The sequence below is a fragment of the Osmerus eperlanus genome, chromosome 15, assembly GCF_963692335.1.
Source record: "Osmerus eperlanus chromosome 15, fOsmEpe2.1, whole genome shotgun sequence".
In the NCBI taxonomy this organism is placed as follows: domain Eukaryota; kingdom Metazoa; phylum Chordata; class Actinopteri; order Osmeriformes; family Osmeridae; genus Osmerus; species Osmerus eperlanus.
The window spans coordinates 8072587-8090132 of NC_085032.1; the positions used below are offsets into that span (position 1 = coordinate 8072587).

The 17546-nt window shown below is 52.9% G+C and overlaps 1 protein-coding gene across 1 annotated transcript in view; it reads right to left on the reverse strand.

Annotated features, from left to right (window-relative positions):
• The window catches only part of LOC134035350 (E3 ubiquitin-protein ligase HECW1), a 34771-nt gene that overhangs the window by 3459 nt on the left and 13766 nt on the right, over positions 1-17546 (reverse strand). The window contains 22 exon segments of the mRNA XM_062480348.1: positions 842-1040; positions 1243-1357; positions 1446-1592; positions 1819-1948; positions 2167-2265; positions 2403-2555; positions 2811-2924; positions 3101-3215; positions 4152-4258; positions 4395-4478; positions 5350-5446; positions 6992-7106; positions 7210-7344; positions 7578-7763; positions 8415-8536; positions 8669-8778; positions 10082-10232; positions 12197-12301; positions 15618-16173; positions 16389-16435; positions 16438-16763; positions 17154-17355. Coding sequence (XP_062336332.1) covers positions 842-1040; positions 1243-1357; positions 1446-1592; positions 1819-1948; positions 2167-2265; positions 2403-2555; positions 2811-2924; positions 3101-3215; positions 4152-4258; positions 4395-4478; positions 5350-5446; positions 6992-7106; positions 7210-7344; positions 7578-7763; positions 8415-8536; positions 8669-8778; positions 10082-10232; positions 12197-12301; positions 15618-16173; positions 16389-16435; positions 16438-16763; positions 17154-17355 — 3415 coding nt within the window.

A 17546-nucleotide genomic window follows, 5' to 3' on the forward strand; every position in this document is an offset into this window, starting at 1 on the left:
ATACAATGTAATAAAACATTATCCTAACGTGGTAAAATGGGGAAAAAAAAGATCCATCAGGGGATGTCTAGACAACTGTTATGGTTCATTTTAGCTCTTACAGTAGCTCAGGGTCACAATCTGGGTGACGATAATCACCTATGTTTGTTTCCAGCCTTTGAGTTGGAGAGCTACATAAGCTAATGCATGGCAGGGCCAAGAGCTAAGTACTTAGACTCAGGAGAAACACTGGGCTGTTTGCAACTATAACCCAGCTTGAATGTTTAATGAAGAAAATTAACTTCCTGCTTTGAAGGATTTTCCCCGGATATTGCAGACTAAGATTTTATCCAGTAGTTGTTGGCACACAACAAGCTAAGTTGAAAACTAAGAAGGCCTTTCAGTGGAGAATTCAACTCAACATCTTTTCTTTTTTTTGACCACTACATCAACACAAGCTTTGGGAAACCAGCCTTGGCACAAACATTTATTGTAGTTCTGCCACGTCCTCATCCAATTACAGCTCTCTATTCACACGGAAAACAGGTGACTGCACGCTAGCACCCTGGATAGTACCCTACTAGAACTAGCCTTCCAGCTCCCCCCAGCTGCACCCCTCCTATGCAGCACTGTGTTACTAACCCCTGTTAAAAGAGTGACTTTTATCCACTTCCCGACTCATTGGCAGATCATTGAAGGGACAGTCAAATAATATATTTCTGCCAAAAGCTTTTCTAAAACTGGATCCCAGAGTATCCCTGGGCAACGAGTTACTGTAATACATTAAGTCCGGTTGAGTAGGGACCTGCTATACCACCACCACGCCACCAGGGGGTGGAGTGCTGCGTGTGGCTGCTGCTACCTGGGCAGGGAGGTGACCTTCCCCCACTTCTCGATGCAGAACCTCCGCAGGCCGTTGCTGCCCCGCAGGGCGGCGAAGCCCTCGTAGGGGACGCTGGAAGTCCCCGTGACAAACTGGAGGAGGCGGAGCCTCTGCTCGTTGTTGAAGCGCTCCACGGCGCCCCAGAACCACCTGATTACGATGTGGCTGTCGTGGTAACCTGGGGCGGACAGCAAGAGGGGGAAGGAGGAGGGGGGAAATTGAACGGATGATTAACTCGTGTGAAAGGCGCAAAGAGGGCAGAAAGAGCTCGAAAGAGAAAAAGAAGCCAGGATCTGTGTCCATCTCTTTGCAATTCAGCTACTCCCATATCTCATCCAGTCATCTCAGAGGTTATCTCTGTCCCCCCCAGAGTGACATACCTCCCCTGTACTCTGTGTTCGTTCTCCAGTCACTGACGTCGATCTCCGCCGTGCCAGCGATGACCAGCTCCAACTCCCTGGCGTCAAACACAGACACCAGCCTGGAGTCCACCACCTGGGGGGAAGGGCGTGAGGGGGTCAGCTGGGCATGTGTGGCGTGCGCCCTGATGCGTGTGTGTGTGTGAGTGCGTGTGTGTGTTTACCTCGTAGAAGCCCCTGACCAGAGCCTCGGTCTGCTGCACCACCCCTCTCTCCACCCTCCACTTGGCCATACGCTCGATGTACTCCTTCTTGTTCTTCTCCGTCACCTGCAGGTTGGAGCCGCCTGACTTCAGCTCGCGCTCCGTCACCTGCCACAGGAAATGATGTCACACGACGATACGCCGGACAGGACGGCAGAAGGACGTGAACGACCAGGGAGACAGACAAAACGTGGCGTCCGGAATCCAGGAACTGTTTTGCGACACTATTCAGGTTAGACATGTAAGTAAACAACATATCTAGCTGTGCTGGGCTTCACCGAGGCCTGTTGAACCTCAGAGCTCGGGGAGCTGGAGGGCAGCTTGGCAGACCTACCTGTCCAAACACCTCCTCGTTGACGGTGAAGGTGAGGTCCAGGATGTCCGTGATGTCGTTGTCCTTCATCCACTGCAGGCTCTGGTGGAACTCCTCGTCCAGGTACTCCAGATCACTGAGATCTGTCGCCCTGCGGAGACGGGGAAACGCACACTCGGAGATCAGGAGGAGTGAGAGGGGAGGGTGAGATAAAGAGGAAAGAGAGGGTGAGATCAATTGAAGGAGAGAGAAAGAGAGACGGAGAAAGAGAGAGGGTGAGAAAGCGATGTACGGAAGAGAAAGAGGGAGAGAGAGAGCACAAAGGAGAGTGCCAGAAGAATGAAGGCTTGTGGTGGTCCATGTTCTCACAGTCTGAGCAGGCCCTTGTAGAAGGGCCTCGTGAAGAAGGCGTCCAGAAGGTACTGATGGATCAGGGCCAGGCCCAGGATACGGCCGCTGAACCGGAACCTGACCCGAAACACAGGAAACACGGCAAGAATCAAAACCCTCTCAGACCACGTGCTATCCAACCGATGACAATCATAATGGAAGAGCACGATGAGAAGCCTGGAAATAAGAACGTTGTAGAATGACGGCCCCCTCACCATTCCAGATGGTTCTCCACGAAGGCCGACATGGGGCTGATCTGGACGGTGTAGGTGTCATTGGCCGAGTACTCAAAGAGGCCGTAGTACGGGTTGAAGAGCTCCTGGGAGAGCAGGAAGAAGAACTCTCTAGAAGGACCACTGTAGTCCAACCTGGAGAGAGGAGAAGCATCCCACATCTGTTAACTATTTACCAATACACACAAATGACAAGCACATCAGTAAATCAATACTATTTGAACATGGTAGAACACTTATCATCAATAATCAATCATCCCAATCTCTAGCAGCCTCATTAAGGGCAAGATAAGCAGGAAACAGCTTTATTTGTATTATTTATTAGTGGTGTTTGCATGTATCTGCTAATCTGGTGGTGTTGGCGTGTTTCTGAGGGGCAGGCAGGCTCACCCCTCCTCTCCCAGGAAGGTGACGTAGAGCTTGTTCCTCTGCAGCTCCTTGCGGGAGTAGGCCATCACCTGGTTGAAGGTGCCCTCCAGCAGGTGGTCCCTCCTCACGATCAGCCTGGAACACACCCAGGAGCCCTCAGCAACGTCACACACACACACACACACACACACACACACACACAGACGCACGCATACACACACATCCACGCGGGTGCACACACACACATAATCACACAGACACACGGTCGCACACACGCACGCACACACGGCCGCACACACGGCCGCGCTTACTTGATCTTTCCCGGTCCCTGGCCGTAGCCCTTGGCTTCCAGCTTCCTGTAGAAGTTACGCAGTTTGGCTTCAAAGTCTCTGCGGTACGGGGCAGGAGCTCTGGCCCTCTGTAAGCCTGCCATCACACACACACACACCCACACCCACACACACACAGACACACGCAGACACACACATACAGACACACACACGTAGACACACACACACCCACACACACAGACACACGCAGACACACACATACGGACACGCACACGTAGACACACACACACACAGAGTGGGTCAGCTGCACATGGATCTTAAACGCACCCTGTTTCAGGATCAAACTAAAACCCTGACATCCATAAAGCATGGGCCGGTAGCAGCCTTCCCCGGCGAGGGATGAAACAAAGCATTCACATGCACTTCCTCCTTGTTCAGGTTCTCTGCTAACTATCACGCCGCAACTGAGCCAATCATCATTCCTGTCGGGCGGTTTTTCGAGGTCACGTTTGACAGAGACAAAAGGGGGATGCGGGGGGGGGGTGGGGGGGGTGGGGGGGTTGGGGGGTGGGAATAGAGCACCATTGCAACCCCAGCCTTGTGCTGTGGAGGCCATTGAGGTGTTCCATTAATAGCCCCAACGCCTGTCTCCTTTTGTCAGTGATAATGAGAATAATAACGAGGATAATGGCTACCCAGGCAGACCCTCATCATCTCCTCGAGCAGGGCGGCTCATTAGGGCAAGGCCTGGGATGATAACCCGGCTGTGTGTGTGTGTGTGTGTGTGTGTAGAAGTGTTTGTCAGTGCGGTGTTTTGTTATGGAGTAGACTGACATATTCCTGAAGGGGCGCTGCATGTGAGAGGATCTGCTGAGATCCATACGCTCTGCTTCAGATGTTGTGGAGAAGCACTATAGGTTGGGGGTACTTAGAAGGGTCAGTAAGGCATGGCTGAGGCCCTGGCTTTTCCCAGTCGTGAGAAAGGTCATCGGCAGGCTGGCCAGTGAAGAGGAACGTGATTGGTTGGCTGCTCAGCGAAGAGGAAGGTGATTGGTGGAGGGGTGTATGGTACCTGGAGAGTTCTGAGGCGAGGAGGCGGGAGAGCAGCGAGGGGAGAAGCTGTACCCAGGATGGAAGGACTGGGGCGGGACATAGGACATGATCTCCTCCTCAAACAGGCTGGAGGAGGAACACCAAAAACAAGACAAGCAGAGTCAATGCCATTCTAGGCTACACAGAGTTCACAGTCCCAACTTTACAGCAGAATTCATCAGAGAGAGATGTTGGGTCAAATCTGCCCAGCAACCAATCCTACCTCAGAAGGATGACCAGGTCTGCATCACATGACAGCTTCTCCACCCCCTGAGTGCCCTCAGTTCGAATGTAGTGAATCTTCTCCCTGATTGGTCAACATACAGAGAGCGGTTGCTCAATTTGACCAATGGCAGCACATATTCATCCTTTTGTGTCTGAAGAACTATCTAATGACCTAGAAATGCTACAGCCTGGAAATGGCAGTGGACCTTTTCTGGTTCTGGGCTGTAGACCATTCTCAGCCCCGTCGCGTGATCTGTCAAAATCACAGCTGAAAAGCTCAACTACGCTGGAATGTTGGTTCAACAATGCACTTTGCGCCTGATTGAGTGGAACTAGATTAGCTAGTGTTGTGGAATGCTTTTAAGATAACGATCGGCTTCAACACCTCCTGTGTAGAGTTAGCGCTCAAAGCTAACCAAACAGCACCACCCTGCAATTAGGAGGCCCTGGCTGTTACCACCATCCCTCTCTCTCTCTCTCTCTCTCTCTCTCTCTCTCTCTCTCTCTCTCTCTCTCTCTCTCTCTCTCTCTCTCTCTCTCTCTCTCTCTCTCTCTCTCTCTCTCTCTCTCTCTCTCTCTCTCTCTCTCTCTTACACACACACACTCTCTCTTACTCTCTCTTTCACTCTCTCTTTCACTCTCTCTTTCACTCTCTCTTTCACTCTCTCTTTCACTCTCTCTCTCTCTCTCTCTCTCTCTCTCTCTCTCTCTCTCTCTCTCTCTCTCTCTCTCTCTCTCTCTCTCTCTCTCTCTCTCTCTGTCTCTGGAAATTTGATGCCTATGACGGTTATAGAGATTGACAGCTACACAGAGTATCGTTCGAGATCTGTCCTGATGCACGCACACCCGTCCCATAGTCGCACTGCTGTGCCCCCTATCCCACCGTACCCTTCCAGCCCATCGGAAGCAGACAGAACCCCGTCGAGGGGTCAGGAGGTGGGTTCCAGGGTTACCTCAGCACGTGGTTCCTGACGAGGCCCGGCTGTCTCTCCTGGAGCAGCTCGAAGATGTTGGGCTGGCGGAGGAACGCCACGATCTTGTCGTTGTACGCTGCGGGGAGTGACGGGCAGAAACACAGACACTAGTATCTGATGCTGTGAGCCCCCGGGCCATGCACTACACAGTGGCAGACAGGATCTGATCAATATGGCAGTGTTCTAGGCCCAGGCTCGCTCATGCGGCAGACGTTCTTTCCGTCTCTCTCTTGTTTCCTTTTGTTATCTCTTTACGACTCTTCTTCTTTCTCTTTCTTCCTCTCGAGGCTCTCCAGACATCCACACACGTCTCTCTCTCTCGCTCTGCTCTCTCGCTCTGCTCTGCTCTCGCTCTGCTCTGCTCTCTCTCGCTCTGTTCTCTCTCGCTCTGCTCTGCTCTCTCTCGCTCTGCTAGATAGATCCAAAATGAAGTATATATAAGAATTTCTGTTTCCTGACTCTGGAGTTTTCTACAGAAATGACAGACATATCCTCCTTTACCACTTGAAAGCGTTCATTCAAAATCCATACACACACATATTACAAAGCACAATAAAAAATATGATTGCTCTATTCTGGAAACATCAGTAGTCTAACAACTAAATAAGTTGAGCGCATGAAAACCATAGTCCCACCATGCTTTCAAATTCAACACTAGTGGTTCAAGCGACACTTCACCATCCTGCCTCCTGAAATCCGTCTCATCACTTCCACCCCTAACAACCCAAACTGCCCACGTCTGAGTGGAGTCGAGCTGGAAACAACCCCCTTGAACCCGGCAGGGAGAAGAGGGTGGTGTCAGACAGCAGTCATCTCTCTCTCCTCCCTGCCGCGGCTGAGAGGAGGACAGGCATGCTGTGGCTTTTACACATGTAATTACAGCTGGGCCGCTCTGCTCAAACACCACTACCCACAACCCACCTCGGAAAGAGGGAGGACGGGGGGGAGAGGATGGATGAGAAGGATCATGGGAGGAGGAAAGCAGAAGTATGAAGAGGAAAGGAGGAGAAAGGGAGGAGGATGCAGCAAAGCAGGACATTCTTGTGGCCTTCCAGTGTGTTTTGAGTGTGTGTGTGTGTGTGTGTGTGCGTGCGTGTGCGTGGATGGTGAGTGTATGGTCGAAACTCACAGTATCCAAGTTCTAAACCACAGAGACTCCACTGACACAAGCTGTGGTCCGTGGTTTGGAGCTAGACTTTCATCACAGTTCTGTCTCCGATATCTTGGTTGAATGGCGCACACGCTACACTTCATGTTATACTTTCAACTGTCAGTCTACTGACTAATTATGCACAGACAGCAATAATGAGAGGGGTAATTATGTCTCATGGTTTGCTACAGTATGTGCGAAATGTTACCAGTTTCTATATTTCTCTGTCTGTTTGTAGTGTCAACCAAGGTTCTGTATGAAGTTAATCTTACACTCACAGAGTGTACCGAGGCATAAATAGTGTGTTGCCAGGTTGTTTCCTGGTTTATTTACCCTTGGTGGTTCTGGGTTATGTAGTTTAACAATAGGGGTATAGAGTCAGGGTGGTACTGGATGCGTATAGCTTCTACCAGGCTGTTTGCTAATCTTTGCCCCTGGTGGTTCTGGGTAATGTAGTTCAATAGTACTCACATGGTGTACCTAGGGGTACAGAGTCAGGGTGGTACTGGCTGCGTATAGCTGCTACCAGGCTGTTTCCTGGCCTGGCCAACAGAGCAGCCCCTCGACTCCTGGACACTTCCGAGGCCTAGACAGTCGGGACAAACAACCGTGATCCGTTTCTGTTCTGCATGTTCTCCATTCTGATTGGCTGAAAAGCTTCATGGCTGTTAGACGGGCTGTGTGCTGACCTCTCCGGCGCTGTAGCTGCGGAGCCTCTGCAGGTGCTGTCTGTGGGTCAGGTGGTTGGGCAGGCGGCCGTTCTGCAGGGGGATGCGTGGGTCGATGAAGGTGGTCGCGCGGCTGTTGTGGTCCACAAAGAACGACTGGAGTGCAACAGGAAAAACAGGTCTTTAGGGTGCTGAGGTGAGAAGTTGTACCAAAACAGTTTTTTTTAAACACTGAGGATGAGGCCTTTAAGTTCTTACTTAAAAAGTGGGGGAGGGACAGATTTTGTATGATGAAACCTACTCTTCTGATACACTGTAAGACCTCTGTATCTAGACAGACCAGGGTCATAGGTCATCATGGGTCGGGATGGTAGTAGAACAGAGCCCACCTTCCCCTGCGGGTCAGTCTTGATCTCCCAGCCTCTGGGCAGCTCCAGCTGCGTGTCGGCAAACTTGTTGAGGAAGACCACGAGGTCGCGGTTGTGCTGGTAGCGCTCAAAGTTCCGGGCATCGCGGCGCACCTTCAGGATCATGTGCTTCAGACAGGTGCTGTTGGTGAATATCCTGTAGGCTCCCTGGAACAGAGAGATGGAGAGGGAGGGAGGGAGGGAGGGGGAGAGAGATGGGGAGGGAGGGGTAGAGATGTGGAGGAAGATGTGGAGGGAGGGAGAGAGAGGGAGATATGAAGGGAGGGGGGAGAGAGAAATGGTCTGTTTTGGTTTACTGTTATTATTGTAATTACTGATTACTGATTGTGCGCTGAAGTTGTATTGGCCCGTCGGCTGATTAATTGTACCACAGGGGGATAATTAACACACACACACACATTTTGAAAGGTTATCTGACTCATAACTCTGCAGCTTGTCAATTAATGTATAAACAAGAAAAAAATGCAGCGCCGTTAATTCACTGGCTCTCGAAGCGAACGCACGTGACATCACTTCCTGTCATCACCTCTCTGTTGACAGGTCACGCCAAATCTGCGCTACCAATCTCCCAGCTGTGACAGGGGGCTGCGGCGAGCCCAGGGCGATCGATAATCAGACTCTATTAATAGATCAGCAGATAGCTTAGGACCTACACAGTATGACAAGGTGAAAATAATGTGAACCAACAACGAAAGCGGAAGGAAATCCAAAAGTGAGTGTCATGCAAGCAGAGTGAACATCCTTCATCCTGAGATTCGTAAGGTCGGCAGGGAAGACAGGAACAGAACGAAGACTCACATAGTTGGCGTGGAGGACGGTGAAGAACTCTGGGTGTGTGATGAACTTGACGGCCGGAGACTGCAGGAGCAGGGTGATCTTCTGGTTGCTGACAGGGGAGGACGGGCCCTCTCTCCTGGGCTCTGGGTGACAGGACAGGACAGGAACGTGGAGGTCACGCCCAGAGACACAGACACACAGTGGCACCCGCCCAGAAGCAATCCCCCACGTCCCTAATAAGAGAACGGGCTGTGATCCTGGCTGCAGGTACTTACCGATGGCCAGGGGCGGCGAGTCCGCCTCGGTATCTGTACTGCCACTCCTCTCCAGCCTACGACTCCCACAATCCTCCTCGGTCGCCATTGTCCTCTGAATGTTCTGGTACCTGCACGGTGTGTGTGTGTGGGGGGGGGGAACGGGGGTGGAAATTACATCACTGTCAGGAAAGGGTGTCCCTAGATTAGGGGGCTCAGCGAGCCGGTTAAAGAAAGGCTTGCAGGATTTGCAGCACAACAGTTCGTCCGAGCCTTTCGTAATCTCTCTCTGTTGCGGTCATAAAGACAACCCCTAGCAGGGATTCCCTGAGTGCCTTCAGAGCATCGGATGTGATCTGGCTTCGTGACCACGTCCTCTGCGTGGTCCGCCAGGACTGGAGAACGAGGTCACCGGAGGGGACCGGGAGCGTGGTGAGAAGTGTGTGTCCTGAATCTAATGTGGTTCAATGATACTCCATCTTAACAAGAACCCAGGAGACACTTATCCTTTCAGAGGCACGCTGCGCCCAAGCAAACCAATTTGGTACATAATTGAAAGTGTGTGTGTGTGACTAAAGCTAAAAAACATTCTGTTAAATACACGTGGGTGCAAGCAATAATGGGCTCCGTTTGTGAGGTTATTTACCCACATTATGATTAGCAAGCTGGCATTAAGTAGGCTATAGGCCATATAACCCAATTACCAACGACCGTTTGCGAAGAACATCTAAGACGTTACCATGCTAGCTAGGAGCCTATCCTGCATCTGCATCGAAATGAGCAGATGTCTGTGAAATAACACTTCAAACCTCCACCACTAGCTCCACCAGTATCCCCAGGTGACTTTGAGCACATGGACACTGCAGAGGCCATCGCAAGTGGTGCTACGATGATAGGAATATGCTAAAGATGTCCGCTAAGAGGATGGAGGATTGTGTCAACAAGGTGAGGCTTCAGTCTGACATGGCTAGCAACGCAGCTCAGCACATTTGATGTGACCAGATGTCAGTGCTGCCCTGCGTCCACTCTGTGGGCAAGGGTTTTCAGACTGCAGCTCCGTGCTTGTCCACCAGGTGGCAGGACAACACAGTATTCCAAGTGATTCAGCGTCAACAACAAATACATTGGTGGACTTCCCTGTTCTCTCACACAACTTCTCCGATACACATCAATCTCTCTCTCTCTCTCTCTCTCTCTCTCTCTCTCTCTCTCTCTCTCTCTCTCTCTCTCTCTCTCTCTCTCTCTCTCTCTCTCTCTCTCTCTCTCACACACACACACACACACCCACACGCACTCGCTCTGCTGTTAATCCTCTCCATCCATCCCTTCCTTCTCTCTTCCTCATCCTCTCCATCTCTCTTCTCCATCTCTCCTTCCTTCCTTCCTGCTCGCCTCTCCCCCTTCCTCCTCTGTCCACCCCGCCCTCCGTCTCACCTGCGGTTGAGCTGTTCCATCTGGTGGGTGGAGTTGGAGCGATGGAGGCCAGAGCATTTGGGGGCGTGGCTGGGCCTCTGCCAGGAGGTGGTGCGGTTGACGTGGTCCACGTAGAAGACTCGCCCGTGGCTGTCGATGCGCGCCTCCCAGTCTGCCGCCACAGGAAGCAGTCAGACGTCACGCACGGTGAGATTACGACGCGGCATTAACATATCGATTCAGAAGGAGTCCGTAAGCAGGCACCATCATCAATATTCAGCACAGGGTAACGTACAGGGACTGTGGTGAGAGACTAGGGGCTCTGTTGTCACATGGGCGTTGGAAGTCAACATTGTTGGCAAACTGAAAGGACAAGGGTGTTTACAGGGTTTCCCTCTATCACTCCATCTCTCTCTCTCTCTCTCTCTCTCTCTCTCTCTCTCTCTCTCTCTCTCTCTCTCTCTCTCTCTCTCTCTCTCTCTCTCTCTCTCTCTCTCTCTCTCTCTCTCTCTCCTCGTCCTTTCCTTCCTCTCCTCTCAGACATCCCTCTCTCCGTCTGTCCTTGATCGCAGGGGTTTTCTGGGCTCACAGACGTGAAGGGGAAGATATGATTCCCTCAGGGTTAGTGTGCCTTCTGTCGGGAGTCAAACACACACACACACACACACAGGCGCGTGCCCACACACACACACATAGAGCACTTCCCTGCCTGGCTCTAGTTACACACCCCGGAGAGACGGATATGAACCATGGAAATCCAGTGTGTGTGTGTGTGTGTGTGCTTGCTATAAATGCAGGATGCATACCAATGCATTTCACAATAAAAAAGTGTGAGTATTATACCCATGTTCATTCCATCCTTAAAAAACAACACTTCCCATAATCCTCTTCCCGTGGTTTTTCCTAAAAGGCAGGAAGCAGTTTCCCCTCTTGGCACGACACGGCAGCCTATCAGAAGCTGTCAAACCTCCCCCACCAGCACATTCAACTCCCTGCTGACTAGGTTTTTGGGGTCTATTTTTAGCAGTTGGAGAGGCTGCCCACCCTATAGAGCTACGACACAGCTCAGCAGTCCTGTTGCTGTGACATTGCACCAACTCCCAATATCAATACTGACCAGCGCAGCCCAGCACTACCGAACAATAGGATGAGCTTCCGCTGAAAATAGGCAAGGTGTCTCTTTACTGGGGGAGACGACCAACGAAATGCACAAGCGTGACATTGATCTTTTGTTCTAACTTTGTTTCTGGACTGTGCACAATACATTCTCGATATGGTTTCATTTCACAGGTATCTTGTGAACCATGTTTCAAAACTGCATTTCCATCCATACCCCTTCTTATAGGGGGGATCATAGCATTTAGATGTTATAAAAAAGGTTTTTGGCCTAAGCCTATCCCAGCCTATCCAAATACCAATAAAACATATCCTATCCTAACCTAGAACTTTCCCTGAACTATTTATCTATCAGATTTAAGCCTATCCTGTCCTAGATTAGCCTTCCCAAGCTCAACTGGTCGGGTGACATGTTCACAACAGCCTCTGTAGGACCAACTTGAAAGCACTACGAGCCAAATCTATCTGGACCCACAGCTTGTGTGCCAAAGACATCACTGGGACTTGTAGTCTTGTAGTCCTACAGGCAACGGGAGGCCACGCGCCACGCGTCAATACCGTGAGAGCAATCAACCCCCCATCGATATAAATATAGACCGCCATCCCTGCTCTGCCCTCCCCGACGGCCCATCGCTATGGTAACAGTGTGTCAGAGAGGGGGGGGGGATGGGGGGTGGTTAGTGGTGTGATGATGGTGTGAGATAATGTAACTGGGTGTTGGTTGTATCTGCAGGGTCGAGGTCCAACACTGCCAGAGCCACAGCAGTAAACAACCCCCAGAGAACCTCTCACTGTGACAGCCACAGATCCCTGACACGCCCGCTTAACCCTTACCCCGCCAAGGGACCAACAGAGGGAGGAAGTGGATGGAACGGAGGGAAAGAGATGGAAAAGTACTTACCCTGATGGATGTGTGTCGTTTCCACACTGGAGGCAAATTAATCTGAATTCACGCAAATGAGTCGGGGACACGCAAAAGAAAGCAGGGATGAGGGATGCGGATGACAGAGGATGTCTTACTTGGAGGCAAGGGCTCATCCACAGTGGGGTAATGGTTGGGGTCGGGTCTCATGGCTGGAGCATGGTTGACTGGATGGTAACAGCATGGTGACGCGGAATAGGGGCCTACAGACATGGGAGAAACCAGCATGGAGGGCATGTCTCAATAGTCTCAGATGGCACACTCTCCTCTGTCTCCTCTCCCCTTCACATACTCTGATCAGCAAACATAGGGATGGTGAAAGGTGTATCGCGCAGCCATGACCACTGTACACTTGCTTGCACCATTCCATTGTTTTCTCGCGTCATCGCAGAGAAAGGGAAGGAATCAAGGGAAGGAAGCCCCTTTAGAGTATTGAGATGTCACCTGGGACAAGGAAATGGAGGTTGTTTTTACAGGGGTAAAAGCAATCGTTTTCCCAGCACATATATTTGATAAAAAGCCATATCAGATATATGACATGGAGATGTTTCTTTCTTATCCGAACCCTGGGTGATGGGTGTGATCTAGAGCGGAAGAATCAGAGGCTAAAAGCCTGCTGTTTTCCCTGCAGGAGGTCTGAAGAGTCCCTTCCACACTGGTGATGCGCTGGATGGCTTTCCTTGGGATGATGAAGGGAAATAAATCAGGCCTGCCTGTCTCTCCCTGCCTGTTCTTGCCTGCCTGTACCTGCCTGCCTCTCCCTGCCTGTTCTTGCCTGCCTGTACCTGCCTGTCTGTACCTGCCTGCCTGTCTGTACCTGCCTGTCTGTACCTGCCTGTCTGTACCTGCCTGTCTGTACCTGCCTGCCTGTACCTGCCTGCCTGTCTGTACCTGCCTGTCTGTACCTGCCTGTCTGTACTTGCCTGCCTGTACCTGCCTGCCTGTCTGTACCTGCCTGTCTGTACCTGCCTGCCTGTACCTGCCTGCCTGTACCTGCCTGCCTGTCTGTACCTGCCTGCCTGTCTGTACCTGCCTGTCTGTACCTGCCTGCCTGTCTGTACCTGCCTGTCTGTACCTGCCTGTCTGTACCTGCCTGTCTGTACCTGCCTGTGTGTACCTGCCTGTGTGTACCTGCCTGTCTGTACCTGCCTGTCTGTACCTGCCTGCCTGTACCTGCCTGTGTGTACCTGCCTGCCTGTACCTGCCTGTCTGTACCTGCCTGCCTGTACCTGCCTGTGTGTACCTGCCTGTCTGTACCTGCCTGTCTGTACCTGCCTGCCTGTACCTGCCTGCCTGTACCTGCCTGTGTGTACCTGCCTGTCTGTACCTGCCTGTCTGTACCTGCCTGCCTGTACCTGCCTGTTTGTACCTGCCTGTCTGTACCTGCCTGTCTGTACCTGCCTGCCTGTACCTGCCTGTGTGTACCTGCCTGCCTGTACCTGCCTGCCTGTACCTGCCTGTCTGTACCTGCCTGTCTGTACCTGCCTGCCTGTACCTGCCTGTCTGTACCTGCCTGTCTGTACCTGCCTGCCTGTACCTGCCTGTCTGTACCTGCCTGTCTGTACCTGCCTGCCTGTACCTGCCTGCCTGTACCTGCCTGTCTGTACCTGCCTGTCTGTACCTGCCTGTCTGTACCTGCCTGCCTTCAGCTCCAAGCCTGCCAGTACCTACCTGCTCCACTGGTCCAGTGAAACCAAATAATCCCAGGTTATTTCTGGAAGCTTCTCTCAGCCCATTGAGAATGCTGCTAGTGTGACTGTGAGTGTTTGTGTGTACTGTCTGAAAGTGATCCCTCTTCATTTATTCTCTCTCTCCCCTCTCTTCCCCCTCTCTGGTTGGGTGTCAATTATGTCCTCTTCTCAAAGCAAGAAGTAAACACAGCAACCCATCCTAGCTGCCTGCCTGCCTGCCTGCCTGCTGCACAGCAGGGTTTGCATGAGTGTGTGTGTGTGTGTGTGACTGCACACAGGACATTCTGAGTATTTGAAATGTTAGTTAGACCCAACAGTTGAGCACTCAGCAGTAAACAAAGAAACCAATGTTAGCTAGGACACACACACGTGCGCACACACACACACATTCTGTATACAGGGTGTATTGTGCTCCTCTTCATTTGTCTACATTCAATGACGATAACAAGGCCAAAACGATTTTCAAAGAATCTATAGACATTAACTGTAATGTTCAAACGACAAATTGTCCTGAACCTGTTCTCCTCTGACATCCCATAATAACCTGCTGTGTTACAACCAGATAACCAATTACCTAGGTGACACCAGCTCAGAATAACACGTCTCACCCTTGTGTTCTAATTAGACGGCGGTAACTTTGAAGTGAGACAGAGAGATGGACATGAATGCTCTGAGAAGAGTGGCAGTATGGAGTCTCCCAGTTTGCTGATAGAGGCAGGAAAAAAACAGAAACCATCAAATCTGTTTTTTTTAGCATAGCTGGGTGACCTACATTTCCCCTAACTGCTAATGAGAGTCAACATGTACTGTAGGTACTGCTTGGAGGATGGATAAGCTGTGCTGAGCCAAAAGAGGGAGAGGCTCTTCCTGATATTAGAGAGAGAGAGAGAGAGAGAGAGAGAGAGAGAGAGAGAGAGAGAGAGAGAGAGAGAGAGAGAGAGAGGAGAGAGAGAGAGAGAGAGAGAGAGAGAGCGAGAGAGAGAGAGAGAGAGAGAGAGAGAGAGAGAGAGAGAGAGAGAGAGAGAGAGAGAGAGAGAGAGAGAGAGAGAGAGAAGAGAGAGAGAGAGAAGAGAGAGAGAGAGAAGAGAGAGAGAGAAGAGAGACGAAACCTGAACCTGAAAAAAAGCAAGTCACCCAAACCCATCCTTCTATTCTGATGTTTAAACCAGCTCAGGAACAAAACAAAATCCTCCAGCAGATGGCTGGCTCAGGACCTGAACACTAGGACCATTGTTATCCCCCCCTAACAACTTTGTTAACAGCATTGTCTGTGTGACCAACACACTCCGCATCCACCTCTCACCTCGGAGGTCACAGTTACCTTTGCCCTCAACCCCGGTGGCCAGAATGTGTATGTGTGGTGTTCAGAAAAGGTCACACGGTCACCTGATGGCTTTTGTGAAAGGGGCGAGCACACAAACAAATGAGATCTCACTGAGCAGAACCCCCCCCCCCCACACACACACACACACACACACACAGCATGAGCCAATGGTTCCTTTTGTCAATCTGCTGTCCTGTAAAAGGTTAGGCTCTAATTAGTGTTTGTATTCCTCTCAGCGGGTCTCAGTTTGATGCCAATGGGGTCAGACAGGGGGTGGGGGAGGGGGTGATCATTAAAACGAGACTGACAGCTGTCAGCTATGTGGCAGTTTAGGGGGGAAGGGAAACGGCGTGACACCTGATGTCCGCGCAAACATCGCTAACAGCCCCCGCCGGCCATGCTGCTGGTGAGGGGGGCGAACGAGGTTCACACACACACACGGCAAGTGACGAGCAGAAAAACACCACAACTCCGAACGCTCCGTGCCGGCTCACTCTCATTCACCTGGTCGGGCGTCGACGCCTCTCACCTGTTCCGTTCCTGTCGCTGGGGCCCGCCACGGGCTCCCCGCTCTCTCCGCCCCCCTCCTCCGTCCAGCCCTCTCCCCTCTCTCCCCCCGCCTCCCTGCCCTCGGGCTCTGCACGGAGTCGGGCACCGACTCGAAGGCGCTGTTCTCCTCCTCGTCCTCCTCCTGCGAGGAGAACACGGTGCTCTCGGAGAGGCGCGTGCTGTCCACGGAGGAGAGGCGCGTGTGGCTGCAGAAGCGGTTGCGGCCCTCGTAGCCCGAGTTGCTGTAGCAGGACGTGCTGTAGCAGGACGTGCTGTAGCAGGACGTGCTGTAGCAGGAGTTGTCGCACAGCTCGCACTCAGCTCTCCCCCCGGGGGCCTGGAGACGCTGCCCGGCTGGCCTCCCCGCCCGCCCCCTCTCGCCCTCCTGGCCCGCGGGCCGCGCCCCCCGGACGCCCTCGCCCTCCAGGAGCTGGTTGAGCTCGGACAGACGCTCGATGGACAGGCTCCTGGGGAGAGCCCTTCTGCAGCAGGGGCCCGGGCACGCCCGCACCTGGGGGGGGAGAGAGGGGGGGAGGGGACAGAGGGAAGGGAGGGAGAGGGGGTAGAGGTCAATTAGATGAGTACATTCCCGTCGTGTCCCATTGCTCGGAAATGGGAGGATGAAATAAATCCAATTTTCATGAGCATGCTCTGTTCAGGCTGGTTTAGAAGACCGGAAGGCTCCGTGATAATCGCGGCGTCGACGCCGGTCATCCTACACGCTACCTGAGAAGGGGACTGGGCGGTATCCTCCTCCTCGTCCTCCTCTTCATCTCCGTCTTTGGCCGTCTTGAGGCTGGCCGTGTCGGGGGGTGGGGAGGGAGCCCTTCCCCCTCGTCCGGCTCCTCCTCCTCGTCCTGGCTGGCGTGCCGCTGGCGTGCCGAGGGCAGGCTGTGGAGGAGGTGGTGGATGCGGATGTAGTGCGTGCGCGGCGTCTCCGGGTCGCCGCACGCCGAGGCGATCCCCGTCTCCAGCTCGGACACGGGCAGCGAGCATGGCCGGTTCTTCCGGCGCAGGGCGCTGCGCATGGAGGGGGAGGGGGAGGAGGCGCGGGAGGCGCAGTCGCACCCGGCCCCTCCCCGGGCCTCTGACTCGCCCTCTCTGCCCTCCCCTTCTTCTCCTTCTCCTCCTCCTCCGACCTCCTGCACCTCCCCCCTGCACCTCCTCCTGCTGGATCCCGCTAGCTCCCTCTAGTGGAGCCTCGACCAGCGTTGTAACATCGCTGTCCACCTCCACCTCCGCGTCACCCTCCTCGAGCATCACCTCTGGCTGGATCTCCTCCTCTTCAACCGCCCACCTCCTCTCTTCTCCTCCCGCCTCTGTATTCCCTTCTGCACCCACATCTCCTCCTTCTTCCTCCTCCATCTCTCCTCCAGCCGTACCTTGTTCCGTCGGGGCCTCCACCTCCCGGATGGTGCTCTCCTCCTCCACGGCCCCCTGCTCCTCCGGGGACTTCTCCTCACCCACCTCCCCAGGATGGGCCTCCTCTACGGGGGAGGCCGGAGCCACGACGCAGCAGGGCTCCAGGTCTGGGGCTTCATCCAGGGGCAGGTCCGGCATGTCCGGGCCAGGCTCAGGGTGTCGTCGTCGGGCAGGTCGTCAGGGAGGGCTGGGTCTTGGTTCTCCTCCTCTGGAGGGTCATCTGGAACCACGGGGACCACTGGCTCCATGACCAGGGAGAGGTCCTCGTCATCTGAGAGGGGGACAACGGCACAAGAGAGGGACCATGGTCACAGGAGGATCGGGTCAACGTGTACATTATTAACGCAATTTCCACAGTCACATGCAGAGGCAAGTTTCCTTCACCGCAAGCAATTTTCTTCACAAAGGACTGCTTTGTGTCCAGCAACAGCCTGTCCAGCTGATATGACACTAATATGATAA